The sequence below is a fragment of the Pipistrellus kuhlii genome, unplaced genomic scaffold (assembly GCF_014108245.1).
Source record: "Pipistrellus kuhlii isolate mPipKuh1 unplaced genomic scaffold, mPipKuh1.p scaffold_m20_p_2, whole genome shotgun sequence".
NCBI lineage: Eukaryota > Metazoa > Chordata > Mammalia > Chiroptera > Vespertilionidae > Pipistrellus > Pipistrellus kuhlii.
In genome coordinates this window covers 154,253,875-154,270,636 of record NW_023425515.1, presented here as the reverse complement: position 1 = coordinate 154,270,636, position 16,762 = coordinate 154,253,875, and the positions used below count along the sequence as shown (strand labels likewise).

Genomic DNA, 16,762 nt, shown 5'->3' with positions numbered 1-16,762 from the left:
CCTGACTCCCTCTGGCCAAGTACGTCTCCACAGCCCTCTTCAGACCTCCATTACTCATCCTGTTCACAGCCGTCAGCCGGCATCTGTTTCCTCCACCAAACCATGAACTCTAGAGTCCAGGCCCAGGACAGATAGTCCACAAATGTTTGTTGAATAAGCATCACTCATTCCCACCCCCCACCCCCACCCTGAGTCCCCATGGAGTACTCTTTTTAAAATGCAACTCTGAGTGTTGCTTCCTGTGTTCCTATTTCCTTCAAATCCAAACTTGGTGCAGTGGCCTTCTCCCTGGCCTCATCTTGCAATCTTTCTTCCTTCCTATCTTTCTTTTTTTCTTCTTTCTTTCTCAGAACACTGAAGTTCTTTTAATGCCCAAATCAATGCCTCTTGTTTAGAGGTTTTATGCATGCTTCTTGCTCTGCCCCTATTTGCCTGGCCTATGTCGATGCACCCTTCGGATAACATAACTATTCTCAGGAAGCCCTCCTGGGCCCTCCCTACCCTCAGACTAGGTTGAGGGTTCCTCCTAGGTATCCCTGTGCACCTTGTCCTCGCCAGTCACAACATGCATCATGCTGTTCCATGATGACTTGTCTTCCTTCCCTGTTAAACTGTTAAGTTCTTGTCTACCTTGCTTATATACCCAGCCCCAAACACACTATTTAGAAGGAAGTGGGTATCTGATAAATCTGTGTTAAATGAGAGCTAGGTATCGATAAATCAATTTCTCCATCATAAATCTGGTTTTCAATAGCTTTCCATTGCCTTTGTTTTATTTTTTTAAATATATTTTTATTGATTTCAGAGAGAGAAGGGAATAAGGAGATAAAAAGAAATATCAATGCTACCTCCTGCACTTCACTTACTGCTGATCGAAGCCCACAACCCATGTATGTGCCCTGACCTAGAATTGAACCATGACCTCCTGGTTTATAAGACAATGCTCAATCACTGAGCCACTCCAACCGGGCTTTCCATTGTCTTTAGAGCAAAGCTTTATCTTAACTTTAGGGCACTTTGTGTTTTGGTTCCATGTTTTATGAGTCTCACCTCTTCCCAATCTCCCCTTCCACCCCAGCATCTTACTCAAACTCTCTATGACTGTCCTATTAAACTGAGTGAAGGCCCCCAAATGTCTGCTCTCCCATTGTTCATCCTTTGCAGCACTGGTTTCTCTGCCTGGCACACTCTACTTCAACTCACTTCTTACTCTTCCTTTTCTGGGTGACATCACCAGTCTTTGTTTTCAGTTCCAGGAAGCCTCCCTTAACTTCCTCAGATTAGCTCTGGGGCCTGTTATTGACTCCCCTCTAGTATCCTGGGCTCCCTTCTCAGCGTTCTGTTTTCCCAAGTAGATGGAGAGGTGACAGTCGGAGCGGTGTCACTATGATAACTCTCATGCAAGCCTAGGACTGGCACATCAAAAAAATTTGTGGAATAACCTATGTTGCCTGATCATATTCCTTACTATTGGCACATGTATCCTGTCTTCCAAAAGCAGATTGTACACTCCATGAAGGCAGTGAGGAGGGCTTAATACTTGTCCCATCAGCCTGGTTATGTTGCTTGGAGGTTGTGCTGTCAGGCACTTGAGAAATCTGTACATCCGTGGGGCCTTGGCTTATGGTCCTAGGTAGCCGGGGTTGGGGTTCATGACCTCAGACACTGTTTTCGTGGGAGAGGCCTAGTCTGCTCTCTAAAAGCCAGTGTTGGGCCGAAACCGGTTTGGCTCAGTGGTAGAGCGTCGGTCTGTGGACTGAAGGGTCCCGGGTTCGATTCCGGTCAGGGGCATGTATGTTGGTTGCGGGCACATCCCCGGTAGGGGGTGTGCAAGAGGCAGCTGGTCGATGTTTCTCTCTCACCGACGTTTCTAGCCATCTCTCTCCCTTCCTCTCTGTAAAAAAATCAATAAAATATATTAAAAAAAAAAAAAAAAGCCAGTGTTGGGAACAGTGTCAGGCACCTGGCTGCTTGTAACAGATATTTGTTGAATGAGTTCTAGAGCCAAGGAAGACAGGCTGTGCTGTTCATTTCACTATGTTCTGGGCTCAGACATTCCAGGGGAACGGGATGGTTGTAGGGGATGAGATCATGTGTTTACTTTCCAAACTCAAGATTAAAACAAGCATTAAAAATCTCAGAAAGGATGGACAAAGTGTTTTTTTTTTAAAAATAACTCAATGAAAAACCAGATTGCCTTCTTAGTAAATAAGCTGTTTTTAATAGCTGGACCCAAATGACATTTTTTTTTTTTTTTAAATGTGACCAAATTAGAGTTGCCACCTTAAAGTGAGATGCAGAAATGGACCCCAGCCAGCAGGTGTGGCTCAGTGGTTGAGCATCAACCCATGAACCAGGAGGTCACGGTTCCAGTCCGGGCATATGCCCAGGTTACAGGCTCGATCCCCAGTAGAGGATGTGCAGGAGGCAGCCTATCAATAATTCTCTCCCCCCTCCCTGAAATCAATAAAAATGTATAAAACAAACATTTACAAAAAGAAATACAGCCTAGCCAAAACCGGTTTGGCTCAGTGGATAGAGCGTCGGACTAAGTGCCTGCAGACTAAGGGGTCCCGGGTTCGATTCTGGTCAAGGGCATATACCTTGGTTGCGGGCACATCCCCAGTAGGGGGTGTGCAGGAGGCAGCTGATCGATGATTCTCTCTCATCCATCGATGTTTCTAACTCTATCCTTTTCCCTTCCTCTCTGTAAAAAGTCAATAAGATATATTTAAAAAAAAGAAAAAAAAAAAAAAAAAAAGAAATAGAGCCTAAATTGGTAACACAGGACTCTGACCCCCATAATAGCAAATAAAACATTGCAAATTCCCAAGAACCAAGAGCAGAGAAATGCAAAGAAACTTTGAGACCCAAAGATTGAGGGGCAGCATTTTAATATAGAAACAGTCAAAAGCCAGAGCCCTGCTACTCCAAGTGTGGTGTGGCCCAGCAGCACTGGTTTCCCCCTGGGAAGTGGCTAGAAATGCAGATTCTCAGCTCCTTCCCCTCCCAGACCTCCTACATTCTAACAAGATCTCCGGGTGATCTGCACACATGTCAGAGTTTGAGAAGCACTGGAGTAGATTGATTAATGTGGGGGTTTGCTCTTGAAATATGCTTTTGGGGTCAAAATCAACCCAGTTAAAGCATTTTTAGCTTATTGTTTGCTCCATTCTCTCTACCTCTGAGCAACACCGCCATATGCCAGTGTCCTGCTTGGGGACTTTGAGCCTCTCTTGTGAATCCCAGTGGAAAACTTCTGTAGTCAGTCTCTGTGGATTAAAACTGGATTCCCAAACTTCCATCCGCTGTGCCTTGCACAACACCCCCAGGAGGTAGGTTGTATAATTTTTGTTTTTAAAATCAATGAAACTGGAGCCCAAGGAGGTTTGGTGACTCACACAAAGGGCAGCAAGCAAAGAGGCGTTTGTGTTTCCAATGGGAGGCTCACCGAACTCTGCTGTCTCTTTTTCATGTAAGGTGATTTTGTGCCTAAGACTTGAAGAAAAAAAACCAATTTGTAGATAACCCTGGGCAAGCTACAGCATGTGGGCCCTGGGATTATGGGAGTGTAAGAAAGAACTGTCCAGTGGAGACAGATGACACCCCAGGCTGGAAGGCTCTGCAGTCTGGGACCTCGGAAACCTCTGAGCTTCATGGAGCTCCTGCTTTGCTCATGAAGGGTATGAGAGAAAGGAGCTGGGATTCACACACAACCACAGATACAGTGATGAAGGGAAGGAGCTGGGATTCCCACACCGCCATGGACACAGCTATGAGGGAAAGGAGCTGGGATTCCCACACGGCCATGGACATAACAATGGAGGAAATGTGGTCTCCGACCCCGGGAGGATCCTCAGTCGGTTCACTTGTTTCTTTCAGGAGAGCTGGCATACCTGCCTCTGCGTCAATACACATGATGTGCTTCACTGGACTGGATTTCCTGATTAATCCCAACATCCTTGGAGCAAACTGGAGCCACAGATGGCCAGGACTGTCTGTCTGGCACTGACACCAGTGTGCTTCTTTCTGTCTGGCCTGAATTGAAGCTTTCTCTGTCTACCCCAACGGAGCCAAGGCCCCACACGGGGTCTGCTCCGTTTCCCCTGTCTGCCAGGTGATTCTCCTCGGTCATCTAGAGAACGATTGCAGGGATGACCATGTAAATCTCCCCGGCCTCCCTAGACATGAACATTCCAGGGGACACCTTCCTGTATGATGGGTTAAAAAACACAGAGATGGTGCACTTTAAAATTCCACGTAAAAAGTATTGTGTTTCTGATGTGCGCCTGCCCACCAGCTCCCTACGCGGTGCTATGAAGGGTAGAGTCAGGACGAATTCCGGGCTGGGCCTTTAGGGACTCTAGATGACACCAATGTGCCCGCCCGGCCCGGCTCCTTCACCCTGCTCTGCAGCCTGCGTTGGGGGCTTGACCTAAGGCAAAACTACAAAGCATCCTAATGAGCAGAATGATACCCCAGGAATGTATGTGCATATCTGACATAGCTTCTTCTCTTGAGGGGCGACCCTCTGGCTGTGACCCGTGCCCTCTCCCTGGGCGAGGGAGGAGTCCAGAGAAGGAGCCTTTTGTTCCCGGCTGCCAGTCCCTCCACAGCCCCTAGGGCTTCAGGGACCTGCCTTGCTCTGCGTGGGCCTGCAGAAGCTCAGCGATTTCCACATGGGCGGGCGGCTTCAGCGCGATGGATAAAGCTGTTCGGCCAGCCTGCAGCGGAGAAAGAGAAGGAGAAACACATTTATCCTGCCTGCCTCCCGGCCCAGAAAGCAAGGGCACGCTGGGAGTAGGGCTGTGCATGGGGCATAGAGTCTATTCCAAGCATCCAGAGGCCCGGGAGGGGAGGGGAGGAGATTCAAAGGGCACGAGAAGCATGAGAAACGGGCCCCCTCTAAGGAAACAACATTCACGCCTGGGAAATTCACGTCTATGGGAATAAAGTGTCTCTTGCCTTTAACACGCTTTATTTTAAAAATGGAAAACAGAGGGAAGAAAATAACTCTCCCATTTTTTTTTTTCCATTACACAGGCCTACATGGAAATTAGCATTTTGGTTTGTCTCCCTCTGCTCTTTTCTCTTGTCCAAATGTGTTATTGGTTTAACCAGAGGAATGACATCGTATATTAATTTTAAATCTGCTGGTATTTTGAACTTAACATGGCATGCTCTATGATTTTCCCACATTCTTATAGTCATCAGAGCACATCCCTTTTGTGATTGCCACATAACATTCCATAATGTACTGAACTGTTTCTCTTCCGTTGGAGACTTGGGTGGTTTCCAAGACTTCATCATCATAAACTTAGTGCCGAGAGCATTTTCTCATTTCTAATTATTTTTTAAGGACCCGCTCTTAGGAGGGAGCATGTCCGAGGAAGGAAATGTACAGTTTACCTCCTGATGCATGATACCCTGGAGCTGTGTCAGCATGCAGGCCCTATAGCTCAGGGGTTAGAGCACTGGTCTTGTAAAGCAGCCTGCAGTGGGGCTCTCACAGGCAGCGCCCGCCAGTGAGACGAGGGGAAAGGCCACCTCGACCCAGAGGACACCATCTGCGAGGGCAGCCACCTTCTTACGAATGGGCTCAATCATGTCTCCAACATTCTAAAGCCTAGATGTGTCTGAAAACCACTATGTTGATAACTCATTTGCCAGATAATTTGTAATTTTTCATTGTTCCTATAACCTGAGATGTCAAGAACCCAACCTTGTGACAAGTAAAAATGACATTGCCACCTAACCGGTTTGGCTCAGTGGATAGAGCGTCGGCCTGTGGACTGAAAGGTCCCAGGTTTGATTCCGGTCAAGGGCATGTACCTTGGTTACAGGCACATCCCCAGGAGGGGATGTGCAGGAGGCAACTGATCGTTGTTTCCCTCTCATCGATGTTTCCTCTAACCCTCTCCCTTCCTCTCTGTAAAAAAATCAATAAAATATGTATTTTTAAAAATGACATTGCCAAATCTCCCCGGAGGGCAAAATCACCCCAGAGTGAGAACCACTGGTCTAAGCCAAGTGTTTGAACCACTTGGCTTGACCGGTCTCCCTCTAATGGGCTCCCTACCTAACTCTAGACCTTCATGCTCCCTATTCCCTCCGGACTCTGCCTGGGAATGCCGAGGCCCCAGCTCTGTCATGTTGTTTCATTTCAGCTCTCACTGCTCATCTACTCATAAAAATGCAGCACTAACTGAATACCTCCTAGATATGGGAAACGGGCTTTACAACATTATCGTATTTAGGTAGCATCTATTATCATCCCCATTTACAGGCGAGCATACAGAGGCCCTGAGTGGTTAGGTGAATGGGCCATAAACTCAGTCACTGAACCCAGTTTCAAACCCAAGAGTGTTTGAAGCCCATGCTCCTAACAGTCACTGTTATTGTTTGAAGTACAACAAGCCTTCTCGCCATGACTGTTCCCCCACCTTCTGAATGCAGCCACAGCCTTACCTCTGTGCCTGACAGATCTCCAGAGGTGTCCAGGAGACGCTCAGTTAATCCCTGACTATCCAGGCTAACCTGGGACTGCCAAAGCTCATGCCCCTGTCCCACAGGCCTGCCTCCCAGGCCTCCCTGAGTGACAGGAGTGGTCACTCCAAAGAGGGCCCTGGGCCTGCTCCAGATGAAAGGCTGCTCCTTCTCTCCCAGGGCGTCCCTGCAGGGAGCTCATTCACGCAGATCCTTTGTCTGACTAGTAATAACGGGAGGTTCGTGTTTCCAGCAGCCCTCCACTGTGCTGTGCCCGCATGCATCTCAAGAGGGTCAGTGCTCTCTAATTATCCCACAAATAGCTTCTAGCTTTGGGACATAGCTGGGTTCCTGGGACCTGCAGACACTGAACTGGAGCGCGGGCTTCTGGTGTGTGATTTCAGGGACCAAGCAGCCTGACTCACTGATGAACCAATTGAGGGTAGATCAGACATGGCACAGTACTGAGAGGTGCTGTCCCTGGGGAGGGAAGCGACTCTCTTCCCTCCCCAGACCTTTATTCCTCTGGGACTGTAGATGTTATGAAAGTATAGAGAGGTTTGTTTAAAGCATAAAATGATAGTGCCAACATTAAGGACACTAAAGTCAGACCTGGGCTTGAATTCCTGCTCCAGGAATCAGCAACTTGATATTCTACACTAATAAAAGAGTAACATGCAAAATGATTGTACCTTCGTGATGCCCACCAGCCAATCAGGAGTGGGTATGCAAATTAACCCAACAAAATGGCGGGTTTATTTGCATAAGCAGACACCTAGTGGTTGGGACAGGTTGGAACACTTGGGTCATTGCCATAGTGACAACACAGGCATTCCACACCACCCCAGCCACTCTGGGCAACATGGGAAGGTGGAAAGGCGGCTCCGGCTGGAGCAAAGGCAGACCTGGCAGCCTGGGGAAGAAAGGCCCATTCTTACACGAATCTTCATGCATCAGGCTTCTAGTCCTATATAATAAAAGGCTAATATGCAAACCAACAGAAAGGTGGAATGACTCGTCGCTATGAGGCACACTAGCCACCAGGGGGCAGATGCTCAATCCAGGAGCTGCCCCCTGGTGGTCAGTGCACTCCCACAGGGGGAGCGCCGCTCAGCCAGAAGCCAGGCTCATGGCTGGCAAGCACAGTAGGCAGGAGCCTCTCCTCTTCCATGGCAGTGCTAAGGGCCCCACAGGGGTCCTGGACTACGAGAGGGCACAGGCCGGGCTGAGGGAACTCCCTGACGATTTACTTCTGTAGTTTAGGGGATCATTCATTCAACTGTTGATTCATTCACCTGATATGCGGCAGATACTCTACTGAGACTTCAGCAGGAAACCTGAAACACGGACCTTGCAATGTGACAACAATGACGATGATGTAGCAACTAAGAGTCTGTATTTAAGAATTTGATGGAGATGGGTTCCACTTGCTGTGTGATCTGGGATATGTTGCTTAACCCCTCGGTGCCTCCAGTTCCTTGTGAGCAAACAATCACCATCAACTGAGTCAACCTCATAAGATAGTTGAGGGATTTAAATTAGATCGTCCATGGTAAATGCTTAGTACGGTACCTGGCACAGAGAAAGCACTTGATGTATATGAACTAATATCACTGTTGTCATTATCATTGCCACCACCATCATTATTACCATCATTGTCATCACTTTACAAGGAAATTTATTTAAGAAGCATGCGGCTGGCATTGCAACTTCAAGCAGGCTGGCTTGGTGCAGTGGGTTATTTTGTAAGCGGATCACTGTCAGAGAGTAGGCATAATGTACACTTGGCTCCTTCATCCAGCCTTCAGGGAATCCCCATGAGCAGCAGAAGCTCCCCATCCAAGCTGCTGCCTTAAAGCTCACATGCTGTTATTGCCATGACCAGAGCAGGTCAGGGCCAAGGCCAGGCCTGGTTACATTCCCTCATGATGGTGTGAAAGGCTAGGGCTTGGGGTTTCCCAAATCCAAGGCTCTAAGCATTTACTGTGGGTCATTTAAATTCCACAGCGGGTCAATGCTGAGGTTGAGTCTCTTGCTATTGCCATCTGGTTCCTTAAGTTCTTCTGGCTGGCAAGGCCCTTTATAGGAAGGGGAAGACCTCGAGAGGAGTCTCACCTTGTCTGTCAGGCTGCTGTCACAGGCCGGGTGTGCCAGGAGCAGCCGCACCATGTCAGCGTTGCCACAGTGACAGGCCAGCATGAGGGCCGACGATCCATCGTGGTCCTGCAGGTTGACATTTGCCTGGCAGCTCAGTAGCGCTTGGACCATGTCCTCCCTGTCGTGGCTGACTCCCAGCATCAGCGCAGTCTGGCCTCCCTGCACACAGAGCACAGGGGTGGGTCAGGCTGCCCCCTACAGGGCAGACTCCGCTCCTGCTTGGATGTGCTCAGGGATAAGTCCTCCAGAAAATGACCAATGACTTGGATTTTCTTCTGCCCCTGGTACGGGACACATCCTTCTCCACTGGCACACTTCTGCGGGTCCTCTAAGACACTAGACAAAAGCTACCTCGTCTCTAAAGCCCTCTACCAACTCCCAGGCATGGGATACACAATGGTCACTGTGTGGGGGTGCATTTGCTTGTTGGTTTGCTTGTACTCAGCCCTGAGGTAATGGCACTTACCACTAGGCATTACAACCTGTCAATCTCTTTCTCGAGGGATGAAAGTTTTTATGGCAGGGACTGTCTTTTTCATCTCTGTCTCCCCAGTGCCTCCCACCTCGTATGTGCTGACACATGTCTAATGATGGAATACATGAGGACTGGATGCTTCAGGACCATGCCTTCTTACTGCTGCCCCAGCCTGACTTCATCAGGAAGCCCTGGTCTGCTCTGACTTTGCCTCTGGGATTGTCAGTTTAATGGCACCCAAAGCCCTCTTGTCTCAAGATCTCAAATGGCTCTGTGGTTATTTCTAATCTATATTTCTAATGCACTGACTGTTCCTTACATCCCTACGATCATCCATGGGCATGGCTCTAGTTCTGCTCTACCCCTCACTTGTCTTCCCTGAATCTTGGTTTCTCTTTTCTTAAAAATATAATAATGGCTGGGACCGGTTTGGCTCAGTGGATAGAGCGTCGGCTTGGGGACTGAAGGGCCCCGGGTTCGATTCCGGTCAAGGGCATGTGCCTTGGTTGAGGGCATATCCCCAGAGGGGGGTGTGCAAGAGGCAGCTGATCGATGACTCTCTCTCATTGATGTTTCTAACTCTCTCTCTCCCTTCCTCTCTGTACAAAAATCAATAAAATATATTTAAAAAATATATATATATATAATAATGATCTATCCTATGTACCTAATAGGGATTTTGCAGAAAACAAATAAGGTAAAAGTTGCAAGTATGATATGGTAAAGTAACATTTTTCTGATTACAAATTGACCATAATTTCTCATAGATTTTCCTGTGTATGCACAGTCCTCTCAGGCATTGATTGAATTTGCCCTCATGGTTCTCCTGGGTTCCAGGCAGATCAGGCTTGTCCCTCTGACAGGACTTTGTAAGGCTGCAAGAACGAGGCAAGGACTATGTGTTCTCTTCTTTCAGATCCCCCGTGGCTCTGAGCACAGTGTCTTACAAGTAAAGGTGCCAATGACACGTTTGCTGATATGTTCACTGATTAAAGAGCCAATCTGCTGGCACTGATGGATTGTGCGTCCCGCCCAGAGTGCTGGGGCTTAGAGAAAAGAAAGGGGGTTGGCAATCACAAAAGTCCTCGCTCTGCCACTTACTGCCTGTGTGAATCAGTGACTTTGCATGGTCTGGTCCAGTGGTCGGCAAACTGCGGCTCGATAGCCACATGCGGCACTTTGGCCTCTTGGGTATGACTCTTCCACAAAATACCAGGGCCTGAGCGAGTCTATTTTGAAGAATTGGCATTAGAAGAAGTTTAAGTTTAAAAAGTTTGGCTCTCAAAAGAAATTTCATTTGTTGTACTGTTGCTATTTGGCTCTGTTGATTAATGAGTTTGCCGACCACTGGTCTGGTCAAATGGAACCGATTAACAATAAATGTTACCTGCCTCATGGGGTTGCTGTGAGACCTGAGCACTTAGCAAATGCTCAGTAACTACTGTTGTCATTATAAGGGTTAGAGAGAATGGTCAGTACATGGGAATGCATTTGCTTTGCTTGTACTCAGCCCTGAGGTAATGGTTGCTTACTGAATTAACCAGATCAGGAGGTTTCCATCCAGACCCGTCCCTGCAAGTGGTATTATAAAGCCAACTGACATATGCAGATTGTCTTCATGTCTGCCCTCTGCCTGATTCAGGGCCCCTTCCTTTTTTCATCTCCTTCCTGGTCCAGTTCAATACAATCTAATATAATGATCATTTACAGAGCACTGCTATCCACCAGGTGCTGCATGGGCCCTGGAGGTACAAGGAGAAAAAGCAGCTTATCCCAAGATTCTCCAGCTCCCAGCTCACTCCAGTTAACCTGGTACCTGCACTTCTCATCATAGTGAGAACCCCAGGGGGAGCTGAAGGGAGCAGCCACAGCTATGAATCCCCATCCCTCCTTTCATGACCTGGGCTGCTGAGTCCCTTACCCTCTTTGACCACCAGTGTCTCCTCTGTAAAAAAAAAAAAAAAAAAAGGGAGTTGATTTTGATTATAGATAAGCATCCCCTCTTGTATGAAGATGTTTATATAAAACATATGTTTTATTAAAAAAAATCCATACGTTTATATAAAACATATTAAAATGAAAACAGCTTGACTCATATGCAGTGGGAGCTATACACGGGTGAAAACCAGAACATAATCTACACATGTCTAATTCTCACCATCAATAGGATTGCTGTGAGATAAAGTCTGCGAAGTGACTTTGCCATCACCTTGGCCTGTGATCACTTCGGTGGTGGGGGAGTGGAGTTTTAACATGTTGCTGGGAGACCATTTTCCGTGGGGTCCTTGGATTTATGCATATTTTGTGAGCGAGGCACTATCTTCCCGTTTGTTCTAGACTGTCTTTTTTAAGGATGTTTGCACAGTGACCAGCTTTGGAAGACAGAGACTGCCTCCTCCAGAACAGAGGGCAGATATGCTTCCTGGCCAGCATAAAAGATTCAGGTTTCCAGCTGAAACTGGTTTGGCTCAGTGGATAGAGCATCAGCCTGCAGACTGAAAGGTCCCAGGTTCAATTCTGGTCAAGGGCATGTACCTTGGTTGCAGGCACATCCCCAGTAGGGGGTGTGCAAGAGGCAGCTGATGGATGATTCTCTCTCATTGATGTGTCTAACTCTCTATCCCTCTCTCTTCCTCTCTGTAAGAAATCAATTAAAAAAAAAAAAAAAGATTCAGGTTCCCTAAGCTCAGGGTTCCTCTCCAGCAACACAACCCACTCTGTGCACAGGGATCTGGCCCTCCTCACAATGCCCCGAGGCAGTGGTCGGCAAACTCATTAGTCAACAGGGCCAAATAGCAACAGTACAACGATTGAAATTTCTTTTGAGAGCCAAATTTTTTAAACTTAAGCTTCTTCTAATGCCACTTCTTCAAAATAGACTCGCCCAGGCCGTGGTATTTTGTGGAAGAGCCACACTTAAGGGGCCAAAGAGCCGAGTGTGGCTTGTGAGCTGCAGTTTGCCGACCACGGCCCTGAGGGAATGGGGAACTGGGTTGTTTCGGGGAAGTGGTGTAAATGCTAATGCTGTGGCTGCTACTACTGCTGTAATGCACTGACCTTCGCCTCTGGCACAGGAGTCTTGTGCCACCTGCCGGCACCCAAGATAGTGTAGCACGCTAACTTGCTAGCTTTAAGGTAAAGTAAAATCTCAGGCCCTTCACAGTTCTTGATAGTTCATCTACCTCCTGTGATCACTCTAGGGGGGAAAGGAGAGTTGGACGCACTCTGCTTGCTCTTGTATTTGTCGAAGACTGGAAAATAGCCTTTGGTAGGTTCGCACTGTCCCATTCGGAGCCTTGTCTAACTCGGAGCCCTACTGGGTTAGGACCCAACCCCTACTCTGTGTTCTCTGGGAGGAGGGCCCAGCAGCTGAACAGAGACATCCCAACCGCCTTACCTGCTCTGCAACTCATGACTAAGATGGATCACCTGCAGGGCTTCCTGGAGCGGCCCACTGGCACATGCCTTCCGAAGGTGCTAACTGTGGGAACGTTTGGCTCGAGAATTTCAATCCAGATGGAATTGGTCCAATTTTAGGCTGGGACATAAATCACAAGCTTCCTGACCTCTGTCCCAGCCTGTCTGGGTCTCGGGAGCTTTTGCGGCAGCCAAATGGTCAGGCTTTGGACACAGGCCATTTGGAAGCCCCGGCCTTCCCGGGTTAAAAAACATTTTGCGGATTTACATGGAATTTCTCATCCCACTGGCAGAATAAAGCTGGGAGGTTCCCGCACTTAGGAACGTGGAAGCCAGTTGACCTCTCCTACCTGGGTAGCTTGGATGTTCACATTTCCTTCTCGTAAGAGCTTCCAGACGACAGCCATGTCCTCATCCGTCTCCGCAGAAGCCAAGGGAGTGATCATCACGGCGGTATAGCCTGCTTTGTTCTGATGGTCCACATTGCAGACGCCTGCAAGAGAAGCAACAGCGCTGGAACAGCTCCCGAGAGGCCAGGAGCCAGACGCCTGGGCCTGTTAACAGGATGCTGCTGGTTAGAATGCAATAGAGCAATCCTTTCCCAGGGAAGGAATCGATGCTTTCTATTTTTAGCAGCCTTTAACACTGGCTAATTTCTTCACAGGTTTTCTGAGGATACCCAGCAAGGAAGGGCCAGGGCAGGTGGCCAAGTGGGCCAATGGCCATGACTTCATCTCCTAAGGTGGAGCACAGACCACGTTCCCATTTTATAGATGAGGCCCCTGAAGGTCAGTGAAGCTACGTAAACTGCCAAAGAAAAGGTGAAGTGGGACCGGGGCTCAAGTCTATATGGCTCTAAAGCCCACCACTCCCCTGGCCACACTTTTTTTTTTAATATATTTTATTGATTTTTTACAGAGAGGAAGGGAGAGAGATAGTCAGAAACGTCGATGAGAGAGAAACATCGACCAGCTGCCTCCTGCACATCCCCCACCGGGGATGTGCCCGCAGCCAACGTACATGCCCTTGACCGGAATCGAACTCGGGACCTCTCAGTCCGCAGACCGACGCTCCACCACTGAGTCAAACCGGTTTCGGCATGGCCACACATTTTAAGTGTGTCTGTGTGTGATTTTTAAGCTGGTGGCTGTGTTTGTATCTCCTTGCCAACGCCTGGTGATATGCTGTGTAATGTACCAGAGGGTGTGAAAACGCCCCAGGATAAACATGGGAAATCTTTAGGAACACCATCTCACTTGAAAAACAGGGGAAGCCCTGGCTAGTGTGGCAGGTCACCAGTTCGATTCCTGGTCAGGGCACATCGAACCCGGCTCAATCCCCACTCAAGATGCATGTGGGAGGCAGCTGATTGGTGTTTCTCTCACATCAATACTTCCCTCACTCTCTTTCTAAAAGAAAAATAGGGGGGAAAATCTCCACAACTTTTTATGTTAAAATAATTAAGAATATACATTTTATAACAATGAAAAATTGGCTTATTTTAAAGATGAAATATTAAATGAGAATTCAAAAGAAATTTCTGGTTTGGAGCCCTGGAACTATGCATTTGTATTCCAATACCATAGGAGATAGTAGAAAATCATCAGCTTGTTATGTGTTGTATAAACAATCCCACCTCTTAAGGGGAAAACCAAATCTTCTCTGTACATTTGCTTATCTGAAAAGCCTATGTCTCTTTTGGACAAGAACAAAACTATCTCAGGAGATAAAGGTTACTTGCCCTTTCCTAGCATTCCTTCTATAAAACAGGGATAAGCCAGGTTTGGCTCAGTGGATAGAGCGTCACCCTGTGGACTGAAGGGTCCCGGGTTCGATTCCAGTCAAGGGCAGGTACCTTAGTTATGGTCACATCCCACTAGGGGATGTGCAAGAGGCAGCTGATTGGTGATTCTCTATTCCTCTATCTTACTCTGTAAAAAAATCAATAAAATATATTTAAAAAAACAAACAAAAAAAACAGGGATAATAACAGAATGCGTCTCAGGGTTATTGTAAATTTAATGTATTTATAGATTTAAAGTACTTCGAACACCTACCATACAGTAAAATCTTAATAAGTGCTATTACTACTATTATTGTCCACAATGGTATTCCTGTCTTTACATCCTTTCTACCTGCTCATGAAGAAAGACTTAGAGCCCTGGCCGGTTTGCTCAGTGGTTAGAGTATCAGCACAAAGGGTCTTGGTTTGATTGTCCGTCTGGAATGAGGAGGCACTCAAAAAGCAGTAGGTGTCATTGTTACTCATGTTTTATAATGAAAGCCCCTATTTTATGATGTACCTTTCTCAGTTGAGCTACCTCTTAAAATTATGGTGTCCGTGAAACTACAAAGAAATGAAATCCAGTAAAACTGGCTCAATGTGTTTCAATGCCTTCAGCTTCCTCTGATGATACGGGATGCAGAAAGAACTTTACGCTGTTATTACATGTGTCACCTATGGATTCAGGTGAAGAGCCTCAAGGTTGCTTAATGGAATTTTGGAGAATTGGAAGTTTACTGGAATTTAACATAGCTCCCAGGAGTCATCCATCCGCTCATTCATTTAATACATATATTCACTCAACACCTACTGTGAGTCAGGAACTGGCCTAGGTGCTGAAAGGAAGAGACAGACAAAAGCCCCATTTGACTGAGTTTGCTGAGTTCTGTTGGGTAGAAACGACCCCTAACTACTGTGTAGTTATTAGTATTAGGTAGTGTGGAGCTCACTGTAATCCATACATACAGTATATCTGATGAAGGATGAATGAATTAAATGAGTCAAATTGGCCAAATGGAGCCACGGCCTTTGTTGTTGTTTTTTTAATTGAGTTTATTGGGATTTCATTGGTTAATAAAATTATATAGGTTTAAGGGGGTACAATTCTATAATACATCATCTGTATATTATATTGTGTGTTCACCATCCCAAGTCAAGTCTCTTTCCATCACCATTTATGTCCCCTTTACCTTCTCTACTGCCCCCCCACCCTCACCCCATTTCCCTCTAGTAATCACCATACTATTATCTGTCTATGAGTTTTTGTTGTTTTTTGCTTAACTTCTTCACCTTTTCCACCCAGGCCCTTTACCCCTGCCATGACCTTTGTTAAAAATTCTTAAAAGATGGTAACATGTGCCTTCCTAGAGGCAATGTGGTGTAGATTTGGAGTTAGACAGGCTGAATACAAAACCTGACTCTACTATTTACCAGCACTGTGACCTAAGCCTCAGGATTCTCAACTGCAACAGGAGAAAAATAATCCCCACATCACAGAGTATGGTGAAGCTTAAATGATATGCTAAAAGCAAAATGGTCTCGCCCAGTTCCTAGAAAACAGAAGGAACTCAGAAAAATAATCCCCTTCCTGGAAAGAAGAGAATACAAGAACTGGCTCTCAGGGAGGGACCCAGAGCATCCATGCAACCATTTCTGACCTGTCTCCAGCAGCAGCTTGACGATGGAGAAGTTGGAGTGGGACACACTGTAGTGAAGGGCCGTGTTTCCGTTTCCGTCAGCCAAGTTGACAAGCAGCTTTAGGAAGTGTGGGGAGTGAGACTGGAGGTAGGCAGCCACCACAGCAGGACTCGATGACTTCCGGCTAGAGACGCGAAACCACTCTTGACTGATGGTGTTCAAGTTTTGCCTCTGAAATACCAAAAGATTCCAATTCCATAAGGTTATCTGGCCTGGGTGCTCCAACTGCAGTATTGGTTTCTACCAGGAAAAGTCAGCTTTGGATGCTTCCACTTCTATTTGCTCGCTCCCTCCAGCCCTCCATGTGACTGATTCCTGGAGGGCTCAGGGCAAGTGGGGTTGAGGATGCAGCAACATACATACTTGGAACCTGAGCGATTGCTCCTGTCCTGGGTGAGGTGGAAAGGAGGAATGGGAGAGCAATGCAGTAACCAGTAACAAAGCACTTTGTTGGGTCATATTACAGTTCGAGTCTACTGTAAGTTTAGGTCACAGCCCCTGTATGCACAGGATAACCAAGACTTTCTCTTTCAAGGGCATCTAGCCAGTCTATATTGACCTTAGCCCAGACTCGACCAAGAATGTGTTTTCAATAGACACAGACAGAAAGTGACAACATTTTACTGATTGGAGCAATGCTGAAAGCCAAGGCAAACAACACAACTAACTTATGCTCAGCACAAAAGCCAAACAGCTGTGCTGGAATGACTCTTTGCTCTTAAGTGTTGCTAGGACCTTCAGAGGAG

At 47.0% G+C, this 16,762-nt stretch overlaps 1 protein-coding gene across 2 annotated transcripts in view; it reads right to left on the bottom strand.

The window, feature by feature from the left end:
* Positions 1–2,877: 2,877 nt before the first annotated feature.
* KANK4 (KN motif and ankyrin repeat domains 4) overlaps positions 2,878–16,762 on the bottom strand; it is a 71,553-nt gene continuing 57,668 nt past the window's right edge. For both annotated transcript variants that reach the window (XM_036446343.2, XM_036446344.2), the window contains exons 7-10: positions 15,977–16,187; positions 12,886–13,028; positions 8,602–8,802; positions 2,878–4,724 (exon numbers count right to left, since the gene is read on the bottom strand). In XM_036446343.2, coding sequence (XP_036302236.1) covers positions 4,620–4,724; positions 8,602–8,802; positions 12,886–13,028; positions 15,977–16,187 — 660 coding nt within the window. In that variant the 3' untranslated portion in view covers positions 2,878–4,619. The remainder of the gene's footprint in view (positions 4,725–8,601; positions 8,803–12,885; positions 13,029–15,976; positions 16,188–16,762) is intronic.